At 40.4% G+C, this 18,705-nt stretch overlaps 1 protein-coding gene across 4 annotated transcripts in view; it reads right to left on the bottom strand.

Annotated features, from left to right (window-relative positions):
• Nucleotides 1–18,705, bottom strand: part of TBXAS1 (thromboxane A synthase 1) — a 235,717-nt gene that overhangs the window by 147,143 nt on the left and 69,869 nt on the right. For 3 of the 4 annotated variants that reach the window (XM_038153016.1, XM_038153018.1, XM_038153019.1), the window contains 2 exons: nt 5,243–5,295; nt 3,804–3,905 (listed from right to left, as the gene is read on the bottom strand). In XM_038153016.1, the coding sequence (XP_038008944.1) occupies nt 3,804–3,905; nt 5,243–5,295 (155 nt within the window). The remainder of the gene's footprint in view (nt 1–3,803; nt 3,906–5,242; nt 5,296–18,705) is intronic. The other variant, XM_038153017.1, reaches the window with a different exon arrangement.

The following is an 18,705-nucleotide window of genomic DNA, read 5'->3' as shown; positions in this document are numbered from 1 at the left end:
ATACATAGAACACAAATGTCCCTGGACCTTCCTGGGGCAGCCAGAGGCTACAGTACCAAATCAAGAACCATCACAGAGCACACAAGCTCAAGTTGCATGGTTCTCATGAGTAGTCACAGTCCACACAATAGATCTGTCCGTGGCTGTGAGGTGCTCATTAATAAATACCTTTGACATTACTGGTACACTAGGTATCAATTTGTAATGTTCCAGAGACTTAAGTACATTTGAAACATGCCAGAATTAAACTGGTCAACTAATTTACTGTAAATTTTGCCAATAATCTGCAGCCCACAGATCTGCATATGCAGAAAGTAAAATACTCCAATAGTGATCAGGCAGCCACAAAAACCATTCCACCCTTAACAGTGACACAGATTCCAGCTCCCAGAACAGTGTGGTGTGCCACCTTTTGGGCAAGTCTTTAGGCATCAGTCCCACAGAAGGCTATGTTTTCAGGACCAATTAACTCTAGAGACAAGAGGAGAAACTGGTGATGATATACCCAAAAGTAACTCACCAGACTTGTTCCAGCAGCTTGATTTAAACACTGGAGCCAACTATAACCAAAACCCAATTATGTTTAACTGTGGAAATTCAGATGGAGATGTAGCATTGTACCATGAATTCTGCCCAGGAGTTTCTGCCAGGAGTATTGCTGGGTTTCAGTTCTTTTTTGAAAAACAATTTTTAAAAAATATGTTACTATTTACACATTCTCATGGTGATTAAAAGAGAGGCTCCTGAAAGTTTAACTTAAAAACATTAAGATTGTCCTATTGTTCTGCCCATTCATGCAATAATGTTTTCCATTTCAGAGGGAATGGCTAACACATTTCACAGAAGAACAACTAAATTTTCTACATGCAAAGTGCTATCAAAAGAGAGGGTGGAGAGGAAGAAGAAATATTTTTCTCCCCATTAACTTCTTCCAGGTACAACAGAACTAGGAGTTTATATGCACCAGCAGCACTAAAAATATTTTTAAGGCACAAATGCAATTGGTTTTTTACGACCCTGATTCAGCAAGGTAGACAGACTTCTGGTTAACTTGAAGCATGTTGAGCAATATCATTGACTTTAATGTGATTACTCATGTACTCCAAGTTAGGGGTTCTGCTGTAATGTACAATTTGCAGGTAGTTAATGGAAGAAAGAGATAACTCTAACCCATATCAGCAATTCTGGGGCTGGTCAACAATCTTATTGAGTCAAAGAACTTTATCATAACACATAAAGGAGAAAGCAGTGAGAAGACAATAAATCTTGATAAAATATGAAAGTCCTGACATTAGCCAAAAAATATACTGCTCTTTAAGAAAACCAAAATCCAGGCAAGTGAAGCTACCAAAATTCCATATCAGGTTACATGAGTAATAGAGATTATGAGGAGCTACAAAAGAACAACAGGAAGCTTGTTTTTCCCTATCATTGTCCAGGTATGATTTCCTCTAGCTGAAATATAAAAAGCAAATTCTTTAACAAATCAAAATAAAGGAAGTACCCCAAGAGAGGTAGTAAGTCCAGCATACCCCTCCACCACCAGTGCAAAAGAGGAAATCAAACAGGATATGATTTTTTCATGAAACCGAGTTATGTCTTTCCATGAGCCTTCAGAAACAAAGATGAGAATACTTTTCCTGGAATCACTTTTTCCACAGAAAGCAGAATGAGGCTAGAAAGGGAGTTTAAAAAGTAAAAAAACTTTCTGACATTAGAATAGCAATTAAGACATTGTTTCTTCAGTTAAATTCAGCCCATGATGAAGACATCAGCTGCTCCCTGCAGAAGGAGATCCTACTCTATCCACCTTAGGTTTGTACTGAGGTATTTGATGACAGCAGAAGGAAGAAAAAGGCTTTGAGTAAAGTTCCACATGCCCAAATCCCAGAAATGCACGTCCCTCTTCCATCCACAAAAGGGGAAAGCCCCAAGCCCCGACACTGACAAACCAGAGTTTCTACTACACACATCTTCAGACTTCTCACAGCAGGCAGAAGTTGAATGTCCAAGTCAAGGCAGAGTAAGAAGAGGGTTTGACCTGCTGCAAGCTGTTTCAGATGCAAAACAACACGAAGAAAGAGTGCCACCCCACAAATGGCACTGAATTTTAATCTGTTCTCACTCTTTGGTTATGCACAGTGAAGTCTATGTTATGACCTCTTACATTCTTCCCCATGTCCAAATGCATTGCTACAGTCAAAGGCAGAATAAGTTCCTTCATCCCAGAGCAATCAACTGCCCACTTGGGGCTGTGTCATATTTTCTACAATCACTGGTAGTATGCTGTTGGGGCAAGAATATACTACTTATTTTGGCAGATTTCTTTTACTCCAAATCAGTTCTGTAAAGCCATAATGATGCAATTGCAGCAGAGCAGTCAAAGGCATATTAAGTGCATATAGAAAGCAAAACTAACTCTCTCTCACATTGTAGAAGTTGCTTTTCTGATTCCATAAAATATGTTTTCCCTGTTTATTTCTCTATCTTCCTTCATCACCTATTTCCAATCAGGAGCTATTAACCTGCAATTGAAATGGAACCACTGGGTATGGTGGAGGTGAGAATAAAGTAACATAGCATTAATATTCATCAAAAAAATGAGTGGTGTAAATCACTAATTTCCACAGCAAACAGGGCTACTCTCCTACAGAACTCTTATGTGAATAGAGGAATATTCAAGGCATATCTTATTAAGTATTGGTACACTGTTTTCCAAATAGGATTGTTTTTAACTTCATTTTTGTTATGGAGAAATAGCACACATATTTTAGAGGAAGCATTTTTATAGAAGGTACTCCAAATTATAGCTAAATCAAAGATTTCCACTGATGCAGGACCTCTTCAAAAGTCATGTCAGTGGCTTGGATTACCCTGTTGAATAGAAATGCTCCATCTCTGCTTTTGCACCAAACCAGAGCTGTTTGTTTCTGCCTTGGCCTCCATCTTGGGCCACCTCTGTATGAAAACAAACAGTTTTCACAGCACAAACTCACAACTGATGACTATTTGCATTGTCTGTCTTCATAAAATATCAGTACCATCACCTCTCCTTTGGATTTGCACACGGGAGCAAAGGGAAAAAAAAGCTTTTGTGACCTACAAAAGCCTTACTTGAAATAATTCTCTCCGACTTGAGGCCTTTTGGAATGGAAGGGATATATTGTTTTGACTTGATTAAAGCTGAAAAGTTGATTTGACATCCTGTTGTCAAGGAAACCAATTCACACACAAAAGAAAACAGTTGTGATGGTATCATTCAGACTATTCAAGTGACCTTAGGAAGAAAAAAAGGCTTCAGTTCCAAAGATTTGTATTCAACTCACTTCACCACTGTAGAAATAAAGATCATTGCTCTTTATGCTTATTGGAAAGCAGTTTTCAATCTGGGAAAAGAAAAATGCCACATCTTCTTCCATCTGCCAGATCCAATACTTTGCTGGGAATATACACATAAACACACCTTCCATTTATTTGCCCGTTTCAAAGAACCACAGAAAGAATCATACTGAAGACTCATAGGGAAGGAGAAAGAATTTCTTTAATTGACAGGACTGTGATAAATACCCCCTGACACATGCACCACTTATTGAACAGCAGCTTGCAAGCCAGGTTTTAAAACATCCTACTTCAACTACAAATAGACCTTACCTCGAACACAGCATTGTTTGCATCCAGCTTTGTTTTCCTGGGAGACATGAAAAAACAGCATTTTTTTTTCTCTGCCAGCCTCCTAAATCCCTCACAAATTGAGTTTTCCATGCAGACAATAAATGAAGTTTACCTATGCTCACTCTTCCTACCTAGAGAATCCCAAAGAGTCGGAACTATCCTGGCTGACCACGACCACCATCACCCAGCTTTGCAGTCCATGTAATCTCACAGAGGTTTCATTCCCTAACAGCCTGTAAGTAGATTGCAGAAATGAAACTTTCTATCTGCTCACACACTGCAATTATACATCTCTTTCTCCAATGACATAGCCTTGCCTGGCTGAGTGAGCAGACAGATGACTAAATAGCAACTTGTCTCAAATTCAGCTTAGAGAAAAAATAAGCATGATATTAATAAGGAGGGAAGTATACTGAGGAATAAATGCCAGTGTTCTTACATTATTGTCATTTAAGGGCATCACACCAAAGGTCACAGAGATAATAAGCCTCAGTCACTTTCCATTTGTTACACAACATACAAATTGCCATAGCATTAATGAATATCTTTTCCCATTCCTGGCCAGCCAAGACACTGCATTATTTCCTCCTAGACAAGTACCTAACCCTTGGAATTCATTATTTCCATCACTTCTTGCAGCCCTTTGTCCTTGGGGCTGAGCATAAATGCCACAAGGTGGCTGTGACTGAAGCATCAAATGCCTGAGCCTGACTTCTTTCTGCTAGAGCTTTTTTTGCTGGGAGAGCATACAGAGCTCATTGGTATCTTCTGCAATCAAATATGTATACACACAGACATTCATATGTGCTCTCTTACCAGTATCTTAAACTCATTGCAGACCATGGGAAAAAAATTGACATTTTCATAATTTGTGGATATTGCCTGATACATATATATTGAAATAATAGTTATGCTACAAAAACCAACTGACCACAACAATAGAAGATACCAGGGGACAACTGCATTTCCACTTAAAATGATGACAACTGGAAAGTAAGTAGTTCTTGGAACAGAAATGACATTCACAGAAATGTGGAAGGGCTTCCACAAAGGGATATACTGCTTAAACCCTCTTTACTTCTAACAAACTGCTAAGATAGCACAGCTGAGCTATAGAGAGAAGAATGCCTCATTTCTAATCTGTACTTCATTGTATTTTAAGTTTAGGAATTTTGCATAAATATAGATAGCAACAGCTGAACCAAATTCATACTATTTCATAAACTGAGGTTTTTTTAAGATGACAAATTATTATTTCCACTGTTCACTGTAAGCATAAAGAATATGCAGATGAAAAGAGAATATTGAAGGTTCTGAAAAGGACTAAACTTTATGTGCATAATTAAAATAAGCAAGAGAAAAAGCAAGTCCAATCCCAAATGCTGAACTAAAATAAGCCAAGAGTATTTGCTGCATGTAATCAAACCACCTCCACCTCTGTCCCCCAGACTGAAACACTGCACTCTGCATTTTGACAAATACCTTATCTTGGTATTTTCTCCTCTCCCACCCAACAAAGTCAAAGAGAAAGAGTCAGAAAGAAGAAAGCTGACAGCACTGCTAGGCTTACCCACAAACAGGTCCATACTCTTTTATGAGTTTTGTGTGGTTTTCCCAAAAACCCTGGAAGAAAGAAAAAAAACACAGTATTTTAGAGAAGTGCTTAGCAGAAGCTCTATTACACACTGTTTCTACCACTCACACAAAGCTTTGAACCTCAGCCAGGAGAACCATGGTATGTATTAACTCATAACCTCACCCTTCTAATATTGTCCCTATGTGATGAACATAGAGTCTAGAAAGGATGGCTGGAAAAACAAATCCCAACCCCCAAAAAAGGTCTGGACAGCCATGAAACATGTTTTCATCAATGTTTTATTCTCCAAAATTTGTTACCATTTCATGATTCATTATTTTGAAGCTAACTTCATCATTTTGATCCTTCAATTTTTTTCAGACATCCATGCAAATGGATGGAAAACTAACAGAGAAATTAATAAGAGGACAAGTATATGACTTACTACACAAAAGGGAAGCACAGGGAATATGGCAAGGTCATCTTGTTTTGGTTTTAGTCGCATTATTAAAAAAACCCCAAACCTGCCAAGTCAGAGTTTAGCACAAGGCAGTCAGCTGGTACATTCCACAGAATAGTAAGCAGATTTCTTTTTATAATTTTTACTGTTTTTACTGTCTTTCATTTTCATAATTGAAGAAAATTCATATCCATTTATCTAAATAAACCTGTCACTATACTCAATTGTTAGTGTCTTAAATGAATTCACATTGATCAATCTAAAGAAGGTGTGCAAAATATATCCCTGAAAATGAATGATAAAAAATCTGTTTTAATGAAACTGCAATATTTGAGGACTGCTCCATTGTGTTTGCAACTTGTCTATGGAAAAAGTAACCCATTGATTGCATTAATCTGCATTTATATTAATGGAAGACAGACTATCATGATCTATTTTCATTCTTAAGGGAAAATACACTAAAAAAGTAGAATACTTATGTCTCATATCGAATCTTTCTTGTTTTTTACAACGTACCACAGAATATTAGCTAGAATAATACAAATACTGTAAATACATCTACTGCTGACATAAATAAACAAGCCCATGTAATGTGTGTCTGCTTTGAGAGTATTTTGCCACACTAAGCAAAAGAAAATCTGGTAACCAAAAGTAATGATCCAACTTAACACCCTTGGGTGCTAACTTATTGTCTAAATTAGCAAAGCACTTGCCACCACCTACAGTCCTCTCATAGAGTCCCTCAACATTTTTTTTACTCTTATAGTACAGTTGTGCTTTTTTTTTTTCTTTTTTATTTTTTTAATCCTGGACTTGTAATATTTTTATTCTGCAGGACAACATGTCCCCAGTTTAAGGCAAGAACTCTAGGTTCCCCTTTAACTACAAAAAACTCAGGATGATGTGTAAGAAAATATGCTGAAGATAAAATTATGAAAGAGATGGCTTAGATGACAGCCTGAGGACAAGGCATATTGCCTGAAAAGAATATATATTCTCCCCTGAAAAATTCCTCACTACTAAGGTAAGCAGAAAAGCCTCACACATTAGCACAGAGAAACTAAGGTGGACAAAGCCTTTGTAACACCTCAAATAACGACAGCTAACTCAAAAAGGCTTTTGCCCGCAGACACCTTGGGAGGGGAAAGGGCACATACACATTCACACCGATCTGCATTTTGCTACAGAGATACCTCAGCCTGCAATTGCTGTGATTTCAGCATTATAAAGGCTGTCTGCTGATGCAAGGGGGAATCCTGGGGTCAGATTCTCCAGGTGGCCATTTCAGGCTGGTCCAGCAAGCTCAGTCCACGGGCACGCTCTGACCACAGCGCCCCGGAGAGCAGCCCCAGGCTGCACAAACACAGCTGACATTTCCAGCCATGCAGGGCACAGCTCGAGGTCACCGGGCACAGCCCCACCAGGGGGGCAAAGTGCTGCTGTAGCACAGCTGCATTGCTTGGGCAGGGCAGAGGAACTTCCAGTCCTGTGGGGTGATGCCAAATCAGGTCTGATCTCCAGCCCACTTCCCTCCCAGCCTGAGCCTTCAGCAAGGACACCCACACTGCAGCCTGAACCCTGCCTGCTCGCTGTGCTTTGGATTGCAAGCACGCACATAGGTATTGCACTTGCTGTACCCACCAGCTGCATTCCAGTGAGCCAGCAGGATATTAACATTTTCAAGAAGCCTAGGCTTTAAATGATTCAGTGAAAAAGCCTTCCAGAAACCCAGCTTCTTGGAAGAACTGCTTCTGGCTCACTACAGTAGGGGGGGTTAGGCAGAACACATTTCAAATCAGATCTGTTAACCAGTAACTGGTTTTCCACCTCCACGACTCCTAAATAATTGCACTGGCTTAAAATTAACCACACTTAATTTTTTTTTCCCCTAAAGTGAGAAGTACTAGCCTGCATGATGGGGGAAGAGAAGGAGTTGAAAAGCACCTGGGAAAGACCATGAGAAAGCATCCTCAGGAGTAAAAGCAGCCTTAATTCTCTACACTCCAGGACACTTTCTCATGCTGGGCAGCACTGCACACACATACTCACCACTACCAGCCTCCACTGTTCACCCCTGGGACCCACTCCTGCCCTGGCCTCCTTCAGGGCCTGGTGAGCACCTGGCAACAGGCCTGGGAAAGGGAAGCCAACAGCACACACAGGAGCCCATGGAGCTGTGGTGGCTGGACTGTAAACGGGGCAGAGAGCATGTGCATCTATCCCTTACACACCTCGGTGCACCTTTCAGCTGGAGGAAGCTGGAACCATAAAAAGGCCCCTGTGTTTGCTCTTGTTAGGAACTAGGAAAGCCAACAAACCTGCATGGTCTCAGAGTGAGGGGATATGCCACATCCACACAGCTCTGCCAGTTTTGCAGCATCATCCCCAAACATGGTCTCCAGTAGACAGGTACCCAGAAAGCATCCTCACCTTCTCCCCTGAGTCATGTTTGAAGCACAGCAAGCCTCATAAGTGCTTTTGGTAACTTATTTACACTGGCTGAGTTTGGTTTGCTTCAACCAATTGCCAACTTGTCCATGTTTTATAATTGCACTTGTACTTAATATCAAGGACATAACCAAGGACCTGCTCACAATCAGCTGGTGTTTTACAAGAAAATAGGAGTAGAGACCACCTATCTTTGCTTCCTTTCCTCCTATTTATCCACTGTGTGAACTGCAGTCAAACTCAGAAATGGCACCTGCTGACTTGTACCCAGTGGCTTTAACCTCCCTAAACCAGGAATTATAACAAAGCAACATGGGGATTAGGAAAAGAATAATCGGGGGGAAATGGAAATATGTGTGTTCTGGGTTTTTTTTGAAAAACAGGAGGAAACTGAAAAGCAAAACCATTCAGTGTTATGATATGACACCATGTGCATCAGGAAGAACTGTTGTGCATTAAACACTCAGTAAGTAGTAAAAATTAAAAGCATAGTTAGCACTGGTGTTCCAAGCTTAAAAAATCACTTAGAGTTTTCTTTGTTTGGAAGCTGCACACGATGAGCTATCATCATCCACTCAGAAAATGGTTGGACCAGGGGGACCTGTCACGTGTGGCCCATGCAGTGAGGTACCAGCCTGAGGTCAGTCCATCATCAAACAGGATAATGCAGGAGTAGGAAAAGCTTCTTCCCCTGAAGAAAGCATATTTTACAGCATCTGGTATACCATGGAAACAGCAGCTCAAGTGGGCTGACTGCTGCACACCCAGAAGGTTTTTTGTTTACATATCTGGCGGTTGCCTCCCTGCAGGGAATTTGCATTCTCCCCTTCCTCTGAGTGTGTATCATTGGCTGCATCTGTGGATAGAACCACTTACAAGGCCAAATCCTGCTCTCAGGGATACAGGCACAAACCCCATGGAAGAGAACAAGATTTGGGTCTGCACCAGACAAAGCAAAGTCTGGTCACTGCCAACCATTTTTCTTGAGATACTGACTGTTGAAGATTCAGCTTGAGCTACATACATGAAAGGGCTGAAATTGCTCAGGTATCCCCTCTCCTTTTTTTCAATAGACTCTGCCACTCCAAGACAGATACTTCAGCAATTTCATCCTCATTGCATATTCACCTTGCTAGTTCTTCACAGCAAGGAAAAAATCTGCGGCAATGTCATCTTTCCTCCTGGCTGAAAATGGTTGTAGGCACTAAGCCAAAGTTTTCAGAAAGAGGCAGTATTTCAGAGAGAAGCTATGTATTTTGATTTTTGGGGTGTTTAACATGAGGCATATCCAACCTATTCCTTTTAGTTGCTCAATACCTGCAGATGTCATAGCTTCAAATGGAAAATGACTCAGATTCTATGGAGGATGCTTTGAACATTTCAGCTTATTGCAGGTGGAAAAGAAATTATGGGGTTTATGAACTTCACTGTGCTCCTTCGGGGTCATGAGATAAAATGGTTTGAAGAGAGCCACAAAGCTGGGATCCAGCAGATGCCTGCTCCTGACAGTAACTCAAAATCTGGACTCCAAAATGGGTCCTAGAGAATGCAATGAGGGTAGTCCTTGAATTTTGCAGTGTACTGAATGTCACAAAAGCTACTGAGCTCCGAGGAGATGGATGTGATCAGCCCATCAAAATTCACTGCAAGTGGGAAACATTACCCATGCAAGAATAACCAAAGGAAAAAGGCTTCTTTTGTTGCACCCTTCTGAAAAGTATCAGATATTATCTGATGTCAGTCACTTTACCAAGACACCCTGGATTCAAACGTGCGACTCAGAAGCCAAAGATGCCACATCCCATAACTAGTCCCATATATGCTCCACCTTTATCACCCTGTATCAGATGTGATGCTCTGTTTCATTGTGATATTAATAATCACTGCATCATTGTTCAAGTGCACACCTCATATCAAGAGATAAAAAAATCTATACAGTTATTTATGGTACGTAATGACAATAAATATTTTTGCATCAGATTTTTAGCATTCAATGGGCTTTCACACATCTTTTTTCCTTAGACCACCTGAAAAAGAAAATTGCTAATAACCTAGTACCCAAAATGATTTTTTAACACACGCTAACATTTAATTAAAGTAACCTTGTATCAGTCTGCAACCCTCTTTGAAGGAATGACCCCAGACTGTACATCAGCTCCAGTAATAATCCTAGTGAAATCACCAGGATGCCAGCAGACAAGAGGAGGAACACAGCGTGAACTTCTGAGCAGCCTGATTCTGAGCTATGTACATAGTTTGTTTCCTTTGATCATTACCATTAATGGTTGTCCTCTGTGTGTAATTTGGTTTATATTATGTGTGTGTCATTTCAGATTTTAAAAAACACATATAGCCCTTCTAAATTTATTAAAGGCAGCCTTCATACCCTTAATAGTTATTAAGAGAGGTTAGTGTTATGTAATTAAGTTAATCTCATCTGTAAAGGCTAATTAACTGAACACTAATTGAATCTGCATATGAAAATTTGGACAATGTGTTCTCATTACACAATTTTTAAAAAATTACCTGAGCTAAATACCAAACAAATTGTAAAATTCTTTCCTTCTACCTTTTCAGATCTTTAATAAAAATTAAGTGGGCAGGTTATTTCTGTGTGCTGCATTAGTCCTTGTTGTCCTTAACAAAGAGCTGTTATCTCACTTCAGAGAAACAGCTTTAGTCCCTCCCTGAAACATGGCTATTTTCCCTCTTGCATGAGCTCTTCCTTTCCCCCCTGCCCTTACCCCATGCCTTTCATTGCCCTCTTCTTCTTCTGTCACCTCTCCTACTCAGAGAGGACCAAAGTTCTTAGGTTCAAGGCATATCACACAAAGGATAAGAAGGCTTCCAGGTATCACCTTAACCATATCACCAAAATGATCAGATGGCATGACACAATTCATTCTTACCCATTCAGTACCCCGGCTTAAAGCTACCTTGGCAGCTTTGGCAGGGCACTACCTTTTTGCCTCCAAAGACCACTCAACAGTGAAGTACTCATCTCATCCTTCTCCACCTCGGTGTGCTGGCATTATAAAAGCAAGACGTGTTTTGGACTCCTTTCTGAGGTTTGTCTTTTCTTGAGACATTTACTGTTTAAACCAGTCAAGTTTCCAAATGGGAATTAAGAAAAGCTCATCATCTTTTCTGGTGTTTGCTGTTTCTCCCCATTAACCAGGTTAATGGCTGATTCTAATAGGCTGGTAACTGAAGAGTTGGAGGGAGGGGGAGCCAAGGAAGCAAACACACACTGGAAAGCCTGACCTCAATAGCATGCAAGATTTCTCAGTGCATGGGACCCTGAGTCCTCAGATTTTCCTCACAAAACCCACCTTATGTCTTTGACATCAGAGTTGAAAGCTCCTGCACTGCCCAAGTGGATGGCTGGATGGAGCAGCTCCAGCCAGTTCACAGTCCCACAGGCACCCCATGGCAGCCCACTCCACAACAAATTCTTAATGGAAAATGGGATGTACTGCTTTTTATCTTTCTTTAGGAAAATAACATATTTTCTAGGTGAGGGAACAATGAAAGATGCACACAGATTTCATTAATGCATTTGGTCTGGTGGCTGGGGAACCACTGTCACACCCAAATGGATGAAAATCAGGATAAAAACCAAAAAAACAGTAAACATCAAAGCTGTAGGGAAGTGAGTATTGACGGAGTAGAAAGAAAAGGAAAGCCAGGAAAGCAGGAAATTCACAGTTTTCTCAAGGGTCAATCCTGGGACAAACCTTGTTCAATGTTTGGAGGACTGAGTTTGGCACAAAAGGGAATCAGGCTTCAGTGAAGTACGTGGTTCTGAATAGACAGATCCTTTTCTCAGCAAGCTGAGAGACTGACATTGTCAGACCAGAAGAACTGGCTGACCTGAAGAACCTGAACAACTGCAACAGAGGAGAGTCTTTATTCCAAAGCAAAGTTTCATGCCCTTAGAGAGAGACAATGTTAACTCTAAGAATTTCTGCAGTAGCAGGTGAATGCTTGAAAATGAGTCAGAAGTGAAAAACCTGGATGGACACATTAACCATAAGATAAAGATGATGGAAAATGTATGATGGAAAAAAGTATGATGGAAACTATAGATGTAGAGTATATGGGATAGGCTTTCTCTGGAATGCTGCATGTAAATTTGATGAACTGCCACATTCAAAAGGAATGAATTAAAAATGGAACAACTGGAGAAAAGGGTTACAAGGATCTTTGGGGAATAGAAGGCCTGTCTTACAAGTCATAATTAGGAGAGTCCATTTTAGCTAACCAAAGGTTCGTTTTAGCAGACCAAAGGGAGGAGACACACTTGCTGTCTAGAACTGTACTGGGAGGAATCACCAGGGAGAGAAAAATATCTATTTAATATAAAGGTCTACATTACTAAAAGATCAAAGTCACATAAACTGGCTGTGGATAGATGTTGCTTGAAATGAGATAAAAAATTATTGACTATTGAAGTTGCAAGATTTTAGAAACCTTTTAGTCAGAACAGTGGGGATACAACCCAAGATATGGATACTTATAAAAATGAAGTGTAGGATGAATAACCCAGGTCATCTACACCAGCCCCTCTAGGAGATCTACAGTCACTTCTAGAATAAGAGGGGACTCTTCTCATGGAAAAGATTTACTACACTTTCACATGTGCACACTGCATTCACACTTCTAGTTGACTCAACTTTCCAACTCATTCTCGTATAGATATAGTCTTATACATTAATTTGGCATACTGCAATGAGATTCTCGCTTTCTTTTTGTCTCTTTTTTCAATCTCATTTCACTTTAGAGACTTCATTTCCTCAACATCTCTGGGCTGTTAAATGCCAATCTGTCACAGGTGGGGAGTTGAAAGTACACAAGATTAAGTAATTTGCCAAATGCTACACAAGAAGTCAATGGTAGAGCCAGAGACAAGCTGAAGGTTTCACAATCCTCCTCCTTGGTAGCTTACAAAAACATTCCTTCTCTGCCACAGAAACACAGACAGTATATGAGAAAGGAAAGGAATATCAACAAATTTGATCTGTTTCTGAGCTTTCAGACATATCACATGCCTGAGGCTTTGAAGAAAGGCATGAGGAAAAGAACCATATATGCTCGGCTAACTCTAAAGTGCTTTAAGTAGAGGGAGGTTTCTTCCTCACCCAATATTAGTTTAAGATTGAATTACTCTTATAGTATGCATAGCTACAAATGTAATTAGTCATAAAATGACCCAGACCCTCAAATTATTCCAGCTGCTATATTTCATTCTCTGATTATTGCAATGATGAATTCTCCAGTCTGATTACACTGGCTAGAATAATATTTCTTTTTATCTATTTGAAAGTTACCTGCTGTTAGCTTCAACCTTGTTTATATCCACTATAGAGATATAATTGCAAACTTACTATTTTTACTAGGACTATTGTCTAGATAACACTTACCCCTGCTAGGCCCTTATTTTACTTCATAGTAAATGTCACAGATGACACCTATTAAGGCTTCTAGGAACTTTTGTCCAAACCAGAAAACATGTCATTATGAAGACATGTACAAAGAGAATTACAATTTGTTCAATGTGTGTTCATGAAAGGCTCCATATGAGGTCTTAGAGACTCACTGCAGTTTCTGATCCTTTGATAAACATATATTTATAAAAAGTCAAGCAACTAGAAGAAAAAAAAATAGAAAGGAAAAATTGACTTATTTCTTTTTACTAAAGTATGTAATTTCCACTGTCTTCCTTCCAAACCAAGTGCAATTCTCTCCCGCACAATCTCTATTTACATGTAATTCCACTGGATCACTAACAACCTTTGCTGCCTTCAATATTGCTGTATCCTCAAATTACAACAGGAAAGCAGAGAATTACAGTGCTCTCTATAGGAGGGAGTTCATTGTACAATAGAGGACCACTGTAATGTGGATTTTCACTGTGAGCTCAGTGTCTCAGATGGATTAGCATAAGCATTCAGCACATTTCACTAATGGTGAATGAACTATACTTGTTTTCTTTGCTGGCCTTCCTTAAGAGAAGTAAAACAGTCATTGCGCAATTTGAAGAAATGGAAACAACTTATTGTAGGACATACAGACAGGGTAGCTAAATCTAAGGAAAACAAAGATTTGGGGAGTACTCTGACAACACACCAACACAGTTTCCGGGGGCAGCAAAGTGGCATTCAAAGAAATGAGAGTTGACTTCTTTCCCAAGTAAGGGAGGCAGGGACTTCTTCCTCCAAGAAGCTTTTCCACTTCAGAAGAGTGTCCCCTTCCTTCTCAGACCTATCAACAGCAGATTCCTTCAGACCATGAAAATGTCATTTTAAAGGATAAAATATATTAACCAAACCCATTGCAGAAAAGTCTGTCCTGGTGCCACAGAGTGCAAACAGACCTTGAAATGAGCATTGGAAAAATTACACATCGGTGTGCAAATCTTGCACCTTCACCTACAGAATTAGGATGACAATGATTAAGCTTTCTTTTCTGATGCAAACTCTGGGCCATTTCATACTGCTCATTAGTGCCTAAGTGGGCACTATTTAGGTGGGTTTCAAAAAAACCTCATCTATGGAACACAAGATTATTCATTCAGTGAGCAATATCTTGGCCTCCTCAGATACATTCCCCTTGTATAGTGCTAGGGGTTTCTGCCATTGTTTATGAACTGTTTATAAAATCCATGCCATTTAATTTTCTGTGACCACCAAGTTTAAAACTATGAAACATGCACTGAAGATACCCACAAATGAAAGAAATTAAGATAATCACAAATTCAGTTCTCAAATTTGAGCTTTCATTATGATGACGCTGAGACACACAACAGGATCCAAACCAAAGCACTAGAGAGCAGGCAGAATCCTGCATCAAGGGAAGAGACCTGGAACGATCACTACATGTGACAGACATTAATCATGCCACTTAATGCATTACTGAAAGATACCAGGACTATTTCTGTATTTTAACATGGCCAGACAAGCTTGGCTTCCTCTTGCCTAATCCCCACCTTGTATGGATGCAGCTCTCAAGTACGAAAAGAGAAAAACGTCCCAATAGATTGTAGTGGCCTCTGATGGAGAGCAGAGCATGCTGCTATCTGCAGCATGGACAGACCAGGCATAGGCATGACAGGTCCCTTTTTCTCCCATCTATCACATGGCACCTCTGTAAAAGCCACAAGGTTAAGGGCAGACATGTCAGCCTGACACGCACAAGGCTCGAGGCGAGCCCATACATTCAGCAGGGCAGGAGGGGAATGCGTCTGCAGAGCAACATCTTCAGCCCAGCCATGGGAACAAACACTGCCAGCACTTCATCCTGCTCCCAGAGCAACGTCCACCAGGTAGGACAGACCTACCCCAAAGCACTATGGACAGAGATGGGCTCTAAGATCCTGTGCAGAATACTTTTATCCCTTTGGAAATACAACAAACTGTAGCCCCGATAGCCACATTACAGCAGGCAGTTGACTCTTCACCTATTTTAAAATAACCGTTCCAGCAAAATATCCTTGTTTTCATAAGGTAAGTTACTCTTCATGCTCTGTGTTGGAGCCAAACTCTGTTTAAGACCCAAGCCACTCATGTGGTAGCTTGTAGGATCTGAGCACCAAAACCAGAAACACTAGAAAGCCATATCAGACCTCCCTGGAAAGGGATTAGGAAGAGGCAGACAGAAACATTCAATGCCAATCCCTGTGTGGGCTGGAGAGAGAATTGCAGAGAGCATCAGGAGCTGATATAGCACAAGGAAACTAAACAGGAGGCTGCAATGGAACGAGAATTTGGGACCTCTAGCAATCAGTAAGATCACTGGCTAGCACACGATGCATCAAGCACAGTCAGAGTTTCAACTGTGACAATTTCATAGACAGAAGAACTCAGGTTTGGAGGTGGGGATTCAGTTGGCTCCTGTCAGACATTCATTTCTGTTTCTAGATCATCACTCAGAACTGGATTCTGCAGCAGCACCAGAAAAAAACCCAAAAAACTCCTTGTCAAGCCATCTGGGCTTGCTCCTTTTTTTAACGAATGATGCTGCACACCTGCAAATACCAGATATTTTCCAGAGGAACCAATGTATTTAGCTGTCCTTTCATAACTGAATTCATCTGCACACGGGAAAGGAGAAAGGTGATAGGCACCCTCATTCAGTACAACACTTATGCAGGCCTAGATACTTTGGCATAAGGCCCAAAGTCGAGGGCAACAACTCCTCCTCCATATCCCTGTGAATTAACCACATCCCTGAGAGACTGGGCCACTGGCAGAAAGTAACCACTGCCACGGATATAAAACAACCTTTCCATCACATCCTCCCCATAAAGCAACCACCTGGAGGGACTGGAGAGGACACCAGCACAACCAAGCTCCTGATGCTTCCATCATCTCAGATGGAAAACTGTCAGCATTCTTTCACTCTCCTGCTTTTCTTATGTACACAGTACACCTGTTTACACAAGTACACAGTACAGAGCAGAGGGTCTGCACATTCCCAGGTCCAAGAGGGTCACTTATCTTAGGTAGTGCTTTCAAAGCAGAGGCTTTCTTCTGAAGGTGCTCAAAGAAAAGGGGACCCCTGTTTGGTAAACAGTAAGAAGATAAATTATGGGACATTTAAATGACTAAATCTATCCAGAAGTAAGAAACAAAATAAAATTATGTGCATTTAGAAGAGGTGCTCAAAGTTTAGTCTGTCTGACATCAGTATTTGTCCCACAGAAAAAGGCATGGAGGAGTGACCACTAAACATCGTGACGTCCATTCACATCCTTGGAAGTAAAGGGACAATCCCACCATACCACTGGGAATAGCATGGAGCACCCTACAAAAGCCATGGGGAAGCTCCTGCCAGTGCAACATTTAGCAGCAGTGCTAGCTGATCTCTAAACCCAGCTCTTGATCAACATGAAATACTGCTGTGACCAGAAGGAGAACAGACTCCAGATCTACTGCCAGGACCCCAAGGACCTTTCATAGGCACAGGATGGTTTAGCTGCTTAACTTCATGGATTAAGCTGGGAGGTTTTACCAATTGAGATGGTTTTGACTAGGGTAGTTCTTTTTCTTCACAGCGGCTAGAATAGGGCTATGTTTTGGATTTGTGCTGAACACAGGGCTGATAATATAGAGATGAATTTGTTATTGCTGAGCAGAGCTTACACAGAGCCACTCTAAAAACTTGGCTTCTTCATCATGGATTTGTGTTAATGCCTCTTTTTAACTCAAGATATAAATTACAGGATTGATGTGGAAGTAAAGAGCAAGACCCAGATGAAGAGTGCATATATCAGTCCTCTGACTCTCCTGCCAAAATTTCAGGCTAAAAATGTTATACCTACACCTCCTTACTTACATGTAGGAAAGTATCTCTATATATTCATAACAACCTCAGGTTATTATTTATACGACAATGTAGGATGCACAAGAGAACCAGGTCCCCTAAAATACAGGCAAATATCTCAGCTCCTGCAGAAAAGTCATTTCTAGAGAATGATAGATTGAATTCAATTAAAGGAACAGATATGAAGCACTGTCTTTAGAGCAGAGTTCCTCTCTCCCACAAATCCTTAACAGAGTAGCTGGACATTCAGTTTCATTACATGCCAAAATCTTTGTGCCTTGTAAAGAAAGAGGCAGGAAAAGGAATGTTAACGACCTCTTTTTACAGTAGCCAGTTGTCAGAGGGGGTGGGAGAAAACAAGCCACACGGAAAACAATTGCCAATTTGTGGTCTTGACCATTTAAAAATGGATCCCAAAATAGTCTGCTGAATTGTTTCACCCGGAGCAAAATTACCCATGAATACATATGCATGCACACAAAAACAACATCTCTTGACGCAGTGCTGATGGTGACTGCAGTCAAGGAAGAAGCGTTATTGCATTCCACATTGTGAAAAGACCACAATGCAGTAATTATTCTGAAAGGTTTTCACAAAGCACAATTATTAAGCTAACATTATCCTATTATTGTTTGTTGCTATGGAGATAATATAATCAATATATTTTCTGGATTGATATTTTTAATACTACTAGCACATTGCCCAATATAGCAAGATCTAACTCAATGCATTAACTGATTTTAGTTTATGATTGGCAAAGTCTTGAGGCAATAGATTGCAATCCATCTCATGCCTATTATTCTATCAAGACACTAAATGTCAAAATCTCTGCTGCAAAAGCAAGTTTACTTGTTGAAAATGAGAAAAAGGATACAAATCTGTCTGAAGAGATGCTATCTTTTAAGCATGAATTTAACAGTTATTTCTATTTTTCCTAAACCAAATGAAAATAACCAAACAGACTATAAAAGTAGTAGAAAAGCAAGTTGGGTTTGAACTCTCAACTTAAGGTACTTATTTATTCCAGTGGGGATGTTTTGAGGCATTATCCTTCTACATGTAACCTAAGCTTTTCCTGCAGCAGCAGGGACTCTGGGAAGGTGGCATCGATTGTGGCACTGTGCCAGAGGCCCCTGGGTGCTGATGCAGTCCAGAGCCCCTGTCACACCCTCTTCCTGCACAAGTTCAGGAATCACTGGCTGCCTGTGCCCATGCCCAGTGAACA

This window comes from Motacilla alba, chromosome 1A (genome assembly GCF_015832195.1).
Source record: "Motacilla alba alba isolate MOTALB_02 chromosome 1A, Motacilla_alba_V1.0_pri, whole genome shotgun sequence".
Lineage (NCBI taxonomy): Eukaryota > Metazoa > Chordata > Aves > Passeriformes > Motacillidae > Motacilla > Motacilla alba.
Note: the sequence above shows the minus strand (reverse complement) of the source record. Positions and strands in the feature narration are given on the sequence as shown.